At 37.7% G+C, this 14,011-nt stretch overlaps 1 protein-coding gene and 1 long non-coding RNA gene across 2 annotated transcripts; both read right to left on the bottom strand.

Moving 5' to 3' along the window:
* Positions 1 to 598: 598 nt before the first annotated feature.
* Positions 599 to 2,531, bottom strand: LOC141445015 (actin-binding protein IPP-like; the record flags this gene model as incomplete). The annotated part of the gene is made up of 4 exons (XM_074110791.1): positions 2,222 to 2,531; positions 1,844 to 1,988; positions 1,201 to 1,339; positions 599 to 764 (listed from the first exon to the last, which is right to left on the bottom strand). Coding segments are annotated over exons 1-4 (609 nt in total), but the record flags the coding sequence as incomplete, so codon positions are not given.
* Positions 2,532 to 10,702: 8,171 nt separating this feature from the next.
* On the bottom strand, positions 10,703 to 13,445 carry LOC141445014 (uncharacterized). Its single transcript, XR_012453265.1, has 2 exons — positions 13,356 to 13,445; positions 10,703 to 11,250 (listed from the first exon to the last, which is right to left on the bottom strand). It is a non-coding gene; the product is annotated as an uncharacterized lncRNA (long non-coding RNA).
* Positions 13,446 to 14,011: the final 566 nt, after the last annotated feature.

The raw sequence follows: 14,011 nt of genomic DNA, 5'->3' as shown, positions 1-14,011 counted from the left end.
ATGCCGAATAATTGGCCGAATATTCGGTTCGGTAAAAGTTTTACCGAACATTCGGCCGAATATTCGTATTCGGTGAAACCCATGTTCGGCCCATCTTTAGTTCTTAGACATATTTTATCAAAATCAGTTCAGCCGTTTTTGAGATATTGAACTTTGAAGTGACTAAATTGGGGGTTCATCAACGTAACAAAAACATTCACATCACAATTGCATTCATGATTTCTTTCTGTCAAGTTGGTTAATGTGATTGTGAGAACCACACATTCTGAGGAAACTATCTGATGAAAGGAATTATGCAGGCATGTATGTGATGCTTAAGTGAAGATTCATGTCTTATTAAACAAACAAACAATGTTTTCTGTGCTCATAACGAGCATCATAATCATGAGTTAAAATAATGAACTAAAATAAATTAAAAAAAAATGAAGTTAATTTTGAAATCTAATGATGCAAGTTTTTAATACAGAAAATCAAGAAGTTGGACAACATTTTTTTCACTTGTTTTGAACATCGTCATAAAGCCCTAGTTAAAAGAAAAATTACTGCACAAGTTCAATTAAAATATAGGTTATGAAATTAAAATAAATCACTTAGCTACCTGTGCTTCACTTTCAACCTTTAACTGTTCTGATGACAACAGAGTGACCAACTGTGGGAGAGGCAAGTCCAGTAACTCATCTCCATTGGCTACTACATTCCAGTTTGCTTGTGCATGTTCTAACGCTTCCTCTGCTAGCTCCGAACAATTGTGAGCTTCAGCAAATCTGTAACAAATTCAAGTGCATTAATTAATTTTAGGTTAAAATTAAATTTCAAATTCAGTGTTCATGTGTGTAAGTAAACTTTTTATTTCATGAGACACTGGCTATCTCTCCACGCACCTATGCTACCATTCCAAAGGCTCATTTAATTTTATTTCCTAGACATGTCACAAACAGGGATAGTTGAGCCACATATTATTTGCAATTTGGTTGTGCAATACTATTAAATATCATACATTATAAATATTTACTATCATTAATAGTTTCTTTTATCACCATTAAGGCATAGGCATGCATGGGGTTAGTTCCAAGGTAGGCAGCGCTAGTTAGCGCCGCTGCACCAAGCAGCAGGGTATCCAATTGATCCCATGCATGCCTGTGGCTTTGTTTAGGTATAAAAAACTTTAAAGCTGAAATTAAAAACAATTACATTGTTTACCTGAAGATCCCTAAGGCATTTGATGGATGAAGCTCTTTCCTTAAATATTCACCACAGCCTGTGACAAGCTCTCGTAGCTGCAGCATATCAGCTGCTATTAACAAGTGCTGCACTGTTGATTTATCTATAACTACTTCACCTGTAAGAATAATTATTATGCTGTTTATAAAATATTTCTAATATTTGAAAGTTTAATTTAAAGTTGGCTAATCATACCACTTCATGGTCTTTTGTTCCCACTCTAAATGGGTTGGAAAATAATTTACCCAAATCGTTATTTCCTAGTAGCAAAATTTACACAGAAACATTGGTATGTTTAGGTTATGCTAAGTTTGCATAGGCCTGAAGGGCCAAAACTACACAAAAGTAGGAGCTCCGCATGAACAGAGCGCCATAGACACTGTGTCTGTTTGACACTGATTGGGAAAAACACTACTGTGAAAATAAGATTCAGTAAAAAAGAATATTGGGAAAAAAAGCATTTGGAAAAAAACGCGAATGGAAATTTTGCTACTAGGAAATAACAATTTTGGGGAAATTATCTAACCAGTTGACTACAATTTAATGTTGACTTTTTTTTTACTAATTTACAAAGTGAAGAAAACTCATTATTTTGCACTACAAGCTTTAAAAAGTACTCTACCTGAGTAAATAAAGTCAATAATCATTGGAAGAATTTCTGGAGGCACACTAGGAAGGGACACATGTCTTTTCTGACTCTCCTCCAAGCCGACACTAAACATTGCATCAAAGTAAGCACAACTGGCGGCTAGTACCACACGGTGAGCCTGCAAAAAGAGAAAATATAAAAGTTTGTATAGTTTTAGTTTTTTCATTCCATGTTTGTTACAGTAGAATTGAGTTTTACTGTTTTAAATAACTGTATAATTATAAACCGCTATGTTATAGTCATGGTCGTTACGGTTGAGCATTACTTCGAAATAATTAAACAATTAACACTACATATTTAACATCTGCAGCAGTTAACTGTAATAAGAATAAACATCACATTGCACCGTACCTTAACCCTGGTTTTTCCCGATATTAAATCTATGTCACAAAATCTGCCATCTCTTTGGAAATTACTTAAATTTATGGAAATTTTATTAGCATAATCACGACACTTGTAAGGGCGAGAACCTTCTTTGTTTGAACTTTTCTCTAAAATATTTGTCGTCATTTTGTTGTATATATTATTTGTACTGCCAATATATGCATAAAAGTAATAAACATTTAATCTGTTATTTATATAATAAAATTCGCCCTAAGAATCCACATAAATAAATAAACTAGAAAAAAGTCGAGCCTTAAGTGACATGCACATGACAACCTTAAGTGACAGTTCTAATAACTAACCACAGACTACTACACACAATATCTTACCTATGCATGACGGATTTTTCATTCAAAATTGGCCGCCCTGTAAGGTATTTCAAATACAAAAGCAATAGGACATCAAGCAAGTTTTGGCTATCTGTGACAGTTAAAAAAATAAACAATGAATTGACATATACCTACCTATTGACTTGACAGAACAAACCAAAGAATCATTCGGATTTCAGAACATAGTAGTTTTTGGGAAACATAAAATTTTTAAAAGTATTCTATTTCTATGTTGGCTTCTATAAAAAAGGCTTTTAAATGGAAACCCCTTACGAAAAGTACAGAAGAAAAAAAACGGCAAAATTCACTTATTTTAGCAGCTTTTGTTGGAGTTCTTGAAGATGTTTTATTTTGGAAGAAAATGTGGTTGAGCCTCGTCTTTGTGTTTATTTTAAACATTATTTATTTGTGAGTATTGAAATAATAATAATAATATTCGTGATAAATTGTCGCCGAAAGTTTGTGCTCCGTAATTATGTAAAAAAAATATTTAGTATGATATAGTAGATTGACGTGCGCATTAACCATATTTAAATGCGCAATTTAATTTTTGTCTATTTTATATTTCGCCATTTGGCTAACTCCTATCTTCATGAATAAATCTTTATTGCAAACTTGAAATTAATCAACACACATGTTACATTTATATTACAAAGCATCTGTTGTTCAGTAATCATGAAGGCATGGTGATTTTGTTTGTAGGCCTGCTACCTTATATACATAAAACTGAATACAGCGCATTTTATAGTTTCCAATTTAGTGGTTTTAACACTGCATTACTTAGTACACAATTTAAAATTTTATATTCCCAATGACTCAAATATGTTATTACAGTATTCTTATTCATTTTCAGTGTATGCCTCCATTTTAATGTAAACTTTGTAGAATTTACTATCTATCTCTGACTGTTGTTGTTGCCTTAGATGTCTGAAGCATGGTTATAAACACAAACATAGAACAGCTTGCAAAAAAACTTGCCCCAACCAATGTAACAATGAGTATAATTAACACTTCCAAGAATGGATAAAATGAGGTTGAATGGTCACTATTGATTTACGTGGAACAAATCACTTTAAGGTAATGTCTTGGTCAGATTTCGCCATAGTTGAGTTTTTTTTTTTACGATTAGGAATTGTGGCGACTGTATTTCCGCTTCCGCTTTTATCATGGATATTGCGCATGTGCGGATTTTGACGTTGACTTTTTCATTTCGAATTGATGCTGTATAAATAAATATAATTCCTTTAAAATTAGTAATTATTCCCATAAGTGGTGACCCGCGACTACGAACATGCAGGAAAAATTCGAGCAATGTATGGAACCAAGTGAAGCAGTGGTTTATCGAGTGGGTATTAAGGTTCCGCCATTTTGGCCTGACAAACCATCGCTTTGGTTTGCGCAACTAGACGGACAGTTTGCCTTATCGAATATTACATCGGATTCGACGAAATTCTACCATGTAATTTCCGTGTTAGAGCCTAAATATGCGTCCGAAGTCGAGGACATTATTACTAAACCGCCTGACGCGAATAAATACGAGACATTGAAACAGCAGTTGACAGCTCGCTTATCCGCTTCGCGAACAGAGCAACTGAAGCAATTGATGTCGCGAGAGGAGCTCGGAGACAGGAAGCCAAGCCAGTTTTTCCGTCACATCCGTAGCCAGGCGGGCCCCGACTATCCTGATGAATTTATACGGACTCTATGGTCAAGCCGATTGCCGACTTTGCTTCAAAGCATTATCGCGACGCAGGAAGACATGCCGCTAGAGAAGCTAGCATTGCTCGCGGACAAGGTACACGAGGCTACTTCGCACTGTACTGCTCATGTTGCTGCCGCTTCGACGTCGACATCACCATCGCTACCTGTGTCTGCTATCGACGAGTTAGGCCGAAAAATTGAAGCTTTGACGCAAAGATTCGATGCGATGTCAACATCGAACAGACATCGTGACACCAGAGCAAGATCGAAGTCACGTGCCAAGCGCGGCAACTCGTCCAGGAGCCGTTCCCGTGCCGGTGGCAAACGTCTCTGCTGGTACCATTTTAAATTCGCAGAAAAAGCAGCTAAATGTATCTCGCCTTGCAATTACTCAAAAAACTAGCTAGGGAGTCGCTCGAAGCGACTAGTGATTGTGCGGCTGTATCGGGTCGTATATTTGTTACTGACATTAAAACTAAGGTGCAATTTTTAGTTGATACTGGGTCTGACCTATGCGTATATCCTTTAAGCTATTTAAGTGGACAAAGGCGTCATAAAACGAATTATGAGCTTTTGGCCGCGAATAATACTGTTATTTCTACGTATGGCTGGTTGAGTTTGTCCCTGGATTTTAATTTACGCCGTGATTTTTCTTGGCGATTTGTTATTGCTGATGTGAGTAAACCGATAATAGGTGTAGATTTTTTATCCTTTTACAATTTGCTTGTTGATATTCGCAATGCGCGCCTAATTGACAGCATTACATCGCTCACATCAGTCGCTCTGGTTGCTTCTACTTGTGCCTGCCCGCAAATAAAAGTTGTTACAGGTGACTCTTCGTTCCATAAGCTGTTACAAGAGTATCCTGATATAACGCGGCCAGTTGGAACATCACAAGAACGTAAATGTAAGCACCAGACCCAACATTATATTAGGACAACTCCTGGGCCACCTGTTTACGCAAGACCCAGACGTTTAGCACCTGATCGTTTGAAGATCGCGAAACAGGAATTCGAAGAGATGGAGCGCACCGGTATCGTGCGAAGATCTGAAAGCTCATGGTCCTCTCCTCTTCACCTTGTCCCTAAAAAGGACCAAGGTTGGCGACCTTGCGGAGATTATCGAGCTCTCAATGCTCGCACGGTACCGGACAGATATCCGGTGCGCCACATTGCTGATTTTTCGCACAATTTATCAGGCTGTAAGATTTTTAGTAAGTTGGATTTAGTGCGTGCATACAATCAGATTCCTGTTGCGCCAGAGGATGTATCGAAGACAGCAATCACGACACCCTTTGGACTTTTTGAATTTCCTTACATGAGCTTCGGTTTGAGGAACGCCGCTCAAACTTTTCAAAGGTTTATGGATGAAGTCCTTAGAGGTCTGGATTACTGTTTTCCATTTATTGATGACGTACTAGTAGCTTCTGCTAATAATGTAGAGCATCAGGAACATCTACGAACGGTATTTAAACGCTTTAGCGAATACGGCATTTTACTTAACCCTAACAAATGCGTATTGGCTGTTCCGGAAATAGAGTTCCTGGGCTACATGGTTTCATCTGAGGGTACTAAGCCTATTGGTGATAGAGTCGAGGCTATTCAAAATTTTTCACGCCCTAAGACAATTAGGGAGCTTAGGCGTTTTTTAGGCGCGTTAAATTTTTACAGACGTTTTGTGGCTAATGCGGCCAAGATACAAGCTCCACTCCATGGACTGCTTAGTGGTCCATCAGTGAAGAACAACAGCAGTATTGATTGGAGTCCCAGCTTGGAGGAGGCTTTCAATGCTTGTAAAACGAGTATTGCTAACGCTGCTCTTCTGGCACATCCCGATCCAACTGCTCCTTTGGCTGTTGTCACGGACGCGTCTGAATTATCTATCGGATCTGTCATACAGCAAGAAGTTCAAGGCCATTGGCAGCCGCTAGGTTTCTTTTCTAGAAAGTTAACACCAGCGCAGATCAAGTACAGTGCTTATGACCGCGAACTCCTTGCTATTTATGAGTCGGTTAAATATTTTAGGTATATGTTAGAACTAAAACCGTTCTTTGTTCTTACTGACCATAAACCGATAGTATCCGCATTTAAAAAGTCTCATGATTCGTGTTCACCGCGACAATTTCGATATCTTGATTTTATATCACAGTTTACCACCGACATTCGTTATATTGCTGGTGAGGACAACGTTGTCGCGGATGCACTGTCTAGGACTGACGCCATAACAGACATACTTGACTCTGACTCTTTAGCAGCCTCTCAAGCCACGGACACAGAACTGAGAAATTTGATCAAAATCGGTTCATCCTTAAAATTGCAAAAGGTACCGTTTGGGAATACGAAACTTTTTTGCGATGTGTCCGGGCCAGTTCAACGTCCATTTATTACATCCGAATTCCGGAAGTCAATTTTTAATAGTATTCACGGACTTAGCCATCCTAGCGTTAGGACTACCGTAAAAATGGTAACTGAACGCTATGTATGGCCGGGTATTAGGAAAGATTGCAGAAACTGGGCGCGAACGTGCATTTCTTGTCAGAAATCAAAAATTTCTCGCCATGTTCATGCGCCAGTGCATGATTTTAAACTTCCTTCGGCCCGTTTTTCCCATGTCCACGTAGATCTTATAGGCCCACTTCCGATTTCTAACGGATACAAATATTGTCTTACCGCCGTTGACAGGTTTACGCGGTGGCCTGAGGCAGTTCCGCTTACGGATATTACGGCTGAAAATGTAGCCAAGGCATTTATATCTACGTGGATATCACGTTTTGGTTGCCCTGAAAAGGTGACCACAGATAGAGGTAGACAATTTGAATCTCATCTTTTCAGTAAAATTTCGTCAATCATCGGTTCACATCATCTTAAAACTACTGCGTATCATCCAGCTGCTAATGGTCTTGTTGAACGTTTCCATAGACAATTGAAGGCAGCAATTATGTGCCACGCAGACGAGAGCTGGACAGAATCTCTTCCATTGGTTCTTCTCGGTGTACGTAGTTCATGGAAGGAGGACTTGTCCGCATCATCCGCCGAACTAGTTTACGGTGAAGTGCTTAAGCTCCCTGGTGAATTTTTCGAACCGACTACTGACAGACTGACGGACTATACTGATTTTTTGACTAGGTTGCGTCTTCATATGAAGAAACTTCAACCTAAGGCCGTAGCACGACATGGCTCTTCTAAAGTGTTTGTTTTTAAAGATTTGTCGACAGTATCACATGTATTTATAAGACAAGACTTTGTACGACGATCTTTGCAGCCACCTTATGCTGGCCCTTATAAAGTAGTCAGTAGAAATGATAAGTTTTTCGCCATAGACGTAGCAGGTCGAATTACTAATGTTTCGATCGATAGGCTGAAACCTGCTTATATCCTAACAGATGAACCAGGTAGCACTTCTACGTCATCTACCACTGTTCCTGCGAGAACACCTGTGGTTGTAGCAACTCCTACACCTTCTAGGACTACTCGTTCTGGTCGTCAGGTTATTTTTCCTAATTTTTATCGACCCTAAAGGTCTCCGGGGGGGCTGATGTGGCGACTGTATTTCCGCTTCCGCTTTTATCATGGATATTGCGCATGTGCGGATTTTGACGTTGACTTTTTCATTTCGAATTGATGCTGTATAAATAAATATAATTCCTTTAAAATTAGTAATTATTCCCATAAACTTTATAAACTTTCGGCTTTTGATTGCTTGAGTGATTATAGTTTTGAGAATTGCAACCAAAGTATAAAAATGCCAAGTATAAATATTCCTATATATTGTACTGATGATAACATGTCTAACTTATAAGATATCTAAGCCAATTATCAACTCGCTCGCACAATACACCAAAATGCTGGTAAGTAATTCATTAGGATGTAACAAAAAATAATATAAATTGTCATTTTTATTTTGCTTTTGTTAGTATCCAATGAAATATTTTTCAGAATCTGATGGTGAGCTGGAAGGTCTTATTCCTGAAGTATCAGATGTGGATATAAAGATTTTATCGATAGAGTCTGAAACAAAACAAGTTTTTTGATGAAAAACAAAGTCTAGGTAAGTAGTGCAAACCCCTCTTCAGACAGACTTATGTAAATTTATGAAAAAATATTGTCTTAAGGATAAGTTCGCCTTTACAAGTAAGGACACCGAATCACGGTACCAAAGTGCCTACTCAAGTGGAACCTTTAATATGTCAATTGCTACTGTGATTTCTTTGGCTAGGTGTATGGGATATCAACTATACATTATTAAACATATGTTTTACCCTGTAAGCTGACTCAGTTTCTTGACCTAATCAACGATTGTTATTTATTTTTTATTTGACAATACAGTTTTACATACTATTAGAAAATTATCATAATCATTATCCCTATACATGATATGTACACAGACATGCTCTCACAATGAGGGTTTAAGGGCGTTTTTTTCAACGCTCTCCCAGGTAATAAATATAGCGCAGACATAATTACTTTAGCAGACGTGTGTTGTTTCTTACGAATTTTCCTTCAAGAAAAACGCCGTGAAAATAGAAATTAGACTTGTTTATTTTTTTTCAAATTTAATGGTTGGGTAGTAATTGAAGGCTCTATTGAACAACAAATTAAAAAATCCATCCTAATCAGTTTTTTATTTATTCATTACATCAGTCAATTAAATTAGCCCACATGCAACCACCTTGAGTGCCTCTTGCATTTTCACGCCACTTTTGCCGTCTGTGGCACGTCTCATACACAGCTTACCAGCCGACAATTTGTTTGACAGTGTTTTTCACTCTGTAATTAAATATTTTACTTATGAAAATAAACATATTTTGCAAGAAGCATATTTTGTCAAATGAACTTTTCTCTGAACTCCAAAATTACCGAGATATGAGGCTCAAAAGTTAGTCCGCTACCAAGGGGCTGGGGACTTGGAAAAAAAACCAGTAAAAAAATCTGTCCTAAACACCTACGGTCATGGAAACTGAGACTTTAGGCCTCCCCCATATTTTCCCGTGTTGCCAATACTCGCCACGTTTGATAAGCGGGTTGGCGAGCACAGTATATGATGTGGGGTTGCTTGGAAAACGCTGCTGCCCATCTTCTGATATTATCCCTCAGCCGATTCCTACGGTACCCACGGGGGTGGTGGAAGTTGTATGTTGTACTCAGCCTCTACTGTACTTACTTTTTAATTTCCTTATAATGCGTCTTTTTCGAGACCAGAGTATTGATGCTTTATGTAATTTTTTCGCAAAGTTCGTGGCTTCATAGTTTCCAATGTGAATTATAATTCAGTTCAATACTTGAAAATATAACTGCATTCACATTATAGATTATAGATAATGATAATCCCGCCAATTTCGAGGACAAATTACGATAATTTAATTTAGGAAAAAATTACTCCATTAGTTTTACAATGTCATGACAACCAATGGACAACAAACGAACAAAAAATTATGACTTGACGAATTTGACATTTGACTTGATGTTTTTTTATTTTTATTTTATGGAAAAAGCCACAAGCCATGCAGCCTTTATCTGATTTTATCACTACTAATTTATAATCCGTTAATGCAATTTTCCTACTTATTTTTAATACGTTCATGTTATGGTATTTTCTTCCTAATTTCTGTCGGAAATCCTAAGAATTGGCAATGCATTTGTTCGTTGCACTTCAGTCTTTTGACTGACGGACTTTGTACCAATGGCCAGCAAAAATATTAAAAAAAAAAGATAAACGAGCTTCAAAATGGGAATGTGATTTTGATCAGACAAATCAAACGCAATCTGGCAACGTCGCTTAGCATCGAATTGTCGGCGAGTTGGCAACGTAGCTGAAACGCACACTACTAACCGAGCCGTTGGCGTACGATACTGTCGCCGTCCACTCACATATTGACAAAAATTAACTAAAATAATAATCTAGATTAAGCTATTAATCAAAAGCTTTCTTTATATAAATAAAAAATGCCTCAAATAAAGAACAAAATAAACGTCAACAGATGTGATTTTAGTTTCAAATTATTCTTTCAAGCGCTCATGATTGTGTAAATAAATTAGTATGGAAATCGTGCCACCTTAAGTAGCAAAGTAGAAATAAGCAACTTGAGATATGTATGCATAGGAAAAATTCGTGTCTAGATTCCTGTCCAGCAGTGGTGTAGGGGTTATAGCACGCAGCACGGAATGCTGAGGACCTGGGTTCGATTCCCAGTGCTGGTTTTTTTTCTGGTTTTCCTGTGCATCCATGTCTCAGTTTGTATTTTCGATATGGCATCATAATATTGAACTTGGCTCTCATTCCAAATTAATGTTTTTATGGGATAGATTCTACTCTCGATTCTGAAGAAACTACTTTCTGATTGTCAGTTATTTCATTAACTCTTATATTAATGTGTTATGGACCAGGGAGCAGTATTATGTCGATGAGTGAAAATCGCAAAGGTCTCAAACATTATATTAGTTACATAACATATATAAAATATCAAAGTTAAAACCAACATAAACCCTTACAAAATAAACAATTAAATAGACAGTAAATGCATTAAATTGTACAATAATAAAGCTGCATCACCACCAGAGTTTCGCGAGGAAATAATACAGCAATAGAATCATTTTCCCAGCTTCGCTTAGCGCAGCTCTCACCATTGATTTCATGCCTCAAGAGGAAAAAGAAACCCTTTTAGGGTCACATTGTGCATCTTTATCAAGATCTCACAGCGCAATTATATACAAGCTTTAATGCTGACAGTTATTTTTTTTAACTGTACTTGATTTTACTCGCTTTTGGTGTATGTTTTTCGTCACAGATCGCTTAGCTAACTCAAACAGCTCTAGTGGACCCGCAGCCGTTAATTTCTAAATATAGCATATTAATTAACTTAGTATATAAAGTTACTGGAGTTGGAATTCGAATGTGAGATTGTTTTCATTCAAGTTCTTGATGAGATCCGTTTTGGAAAACGCAGCTCCTGTTGTTAGTACTCCACCTCTGTAACAAAAAAAAAAAAAAGCAATATTACTGCAACTTCCTGCCATCAGAGTGCAGCATTAGCACAAACCGTATACAGTTTTTTGAGTATCTTAAATGTCCGTAGGATGGCCATACCCACATAATAAACATCATATTATTTCAATTGAATCTTTGGAAATATAGCTCTGTCGTTACTACTGATGTAAATGTCATGTTATTTTGTTACTAATGTTATCATTTCTATAGGAACTAATACTCTTTGGTCATGATCCATCATGGTGACAATAGTATTTTATGCAACTGTATCGTAATAGGGGTCCTGTGCTGCTGCACGTGGTCGCCCCCCCCCCCCGTGCTGTAATGATGTATGAAATCTCATTACGATACAGCCGTGTTCATAATAGAATCCAATGTCGTAATGCTGGTCATTATCTATGGTTTTTGAACGCATAATTGAGGATTTACTATATGGGTGTAGATAAAATATAAAAAGAACTGACGTTGTCATGGTGGTTTGCGCTAGTGCCGCCCCCTGCGCAGAGCTTTGCCCAATATTACCTATTATGAAAAAAATATGATTTCTTATTACATAAGGAGGCAAACAAGTAGAGATGTAGTAAATAATAATATCCCATCGTAATAATTCGGAACACACGACTACTTCCGTATGCTGCTGATGCTCTTTGAATTATTGTATTAATAAGTGTCATTTTTGTATTATATAACTAAATTGCTTGGTTGTTGACAAGTCAAATTGCGAGTTTGAAATATATCACACTGTGATGTTATAATCCTCACAGTCAAATAATAGGGTGTAGTTAATGTACGACTTGTTAATGCACGCTTAAATAATGCACGGCCTGATAATCCGTGCTTATGTGCACGAATTATCATGCCGTGCATTATCACCCCGTACCGAACTAGCAGGGAACCAATAATGTACGCGCAATAATGTACGACGTGATAATCCGAAGCATTATGTCTTCCGATTATCATGCCTTACGATCTACATGATTAAAAAAAAACCTAACGAAGTGCGAGAGCTACCGCCTCGCTCGCACTCCCTCGCCCTTCAACCTAACCCGGCCGGGTCGGATCTGCTCCGACTATATCGATCTCGCTCGCTGCGCTCGCTCGATCCGCGGCGAAAAATGTCTATTCATTCGAATCGATTGGATTCAGATTATCACGTCGTACATTACAGCGCGCGCAATATTTTGTACGCCCTGATAATGCGCGACCATGATAATGTACGGCATGATAATCGGAAGCAATAATGCTTCGGATTATCATGTCGTACATTATTGCGCGTACATTCCGAGTTGTACATTATTGTTTCCCAAATAATATACAGGGTGTGTCTGACCATGGGGCTTTAAATCCAGGGTTCGATTCTACTCGCATAACTGAGCTACTTTTGTTCTGCTACTTTTTAAAAATATGACCACTGTTAATTAATTTTTTTCATACAAATTAAATGTAATTTTCAATGTATGCGATACAATACTAAATTGACGGCACATTGATAAATGTTTATCTTAGAGATGTCAAATAAATGTCAAAAATTATTTCAAGGCCCCCGTACCAAGAGACAGCGATAACACCGCCATGTCCGATACACTGATTTAACAATTAAACTTTGAGGATCAATAAATGATCTAAATTTAAGTTTTTTGAAAATGTTACAAAACAAAAGTAGCTTAGTTTTGTGAGTAGAATCGAACCTTGAATTTAAAGCCCCATGGTCAGAGACACCCTGTACTTAGAGAATGTAGTTTAAACAAATATAGTATAAAAATCTTACCTTGGATGTTAACCACTCAATATCGATTATTAATCTATCGAAGGGTGTTAGTACACCAATCGATTGATCATCGATCGATGCCATCGAATTCGACACCGATCGATTGGCGTGGTAGGTTTTGTTGATCGACGGGTACCGGTTAACTGTTACTGTTTATGTCGATCGATTAAGCGATTGATCGATTGGTGTAGTAGAAACAGTCGATCGATGTCGATCAATCCATTCTACCATCGATTGATGGCGTCGATCGACGATCGATCGATTGGTGTGGTAAACACCCAAAGCAACCTCCTCTACGCTAGTCAGACAGTGTACTCACGTTCCCGGCATTTTGTCACTTTCTTTCAAGCAGGTTAGAGCTGAGAACAAGAGAGCGGTGACTGTCGCTCCGTAACCCGGGTTGACGCCTTTCACCTGGTAAAATATATATATATACTTATATTTTTTTTTATATTAGCACATATAATCCTAAAAACGCACACACACATAACTACTCACAGACTTTCGCATTTCTAATATTAGTAGGAATAGTAATCTATACATATAATAAAGCTGAAGAGGGTCGAAAGTCTGTACATGGAAGATATTCGAAAAAAAGTTGTCTGGGGATACTTAGAATCGATAACAGAACACGTTCCAACAGTTTTTAGAATTTTTGTCTGTTTGTCTGTTTATCTGTTTGTCGTTTATTTGACCGCGCATCACGTGAGAACGGCTGAACGGATTTTTATGCAAACTTTACTAATCTGACGAGAAAATCCCCGGCCAGGTTATAGGCTACAAAAATTCGACCCTTAGGGGTATAAAATTCAACCCCTAAAAGTGGAGGTAGCTACTACATTCGATTCGATTGAGTTAAGTTTCCACCTTCAAGTTTTCAAATACGTGCTATGACTATCAAGTACCCTGATAAACTAACAGATGGCGCTGAAATTAATAACGTTGTGACTCGAGTAAGCCACTGAGGAAGGATTT

Source organism: Choristoneura fumiferana, unplaced genomic scaffold, assembly GCF_025370935.1.
Source record: "Choristoneura fumiferana unplaced genomic scaffold, NRCan_CFum_1 Sck3bRy_136;HRSCAF=324_pilon, whole genome shotgun sequence".
Taxonomy (NCBI): Eukaryota; Metazoa; Arthropoda; class Insecta; order Lepidoptera; family Tortricidae; genus Choristoneura; species Choristoneura fumiferana.
The sequence above is the reverse complement of the archived record's forward strand: the minus strand, read 5'-3'. Positions and strand labels throughout refer to the sequence as shown.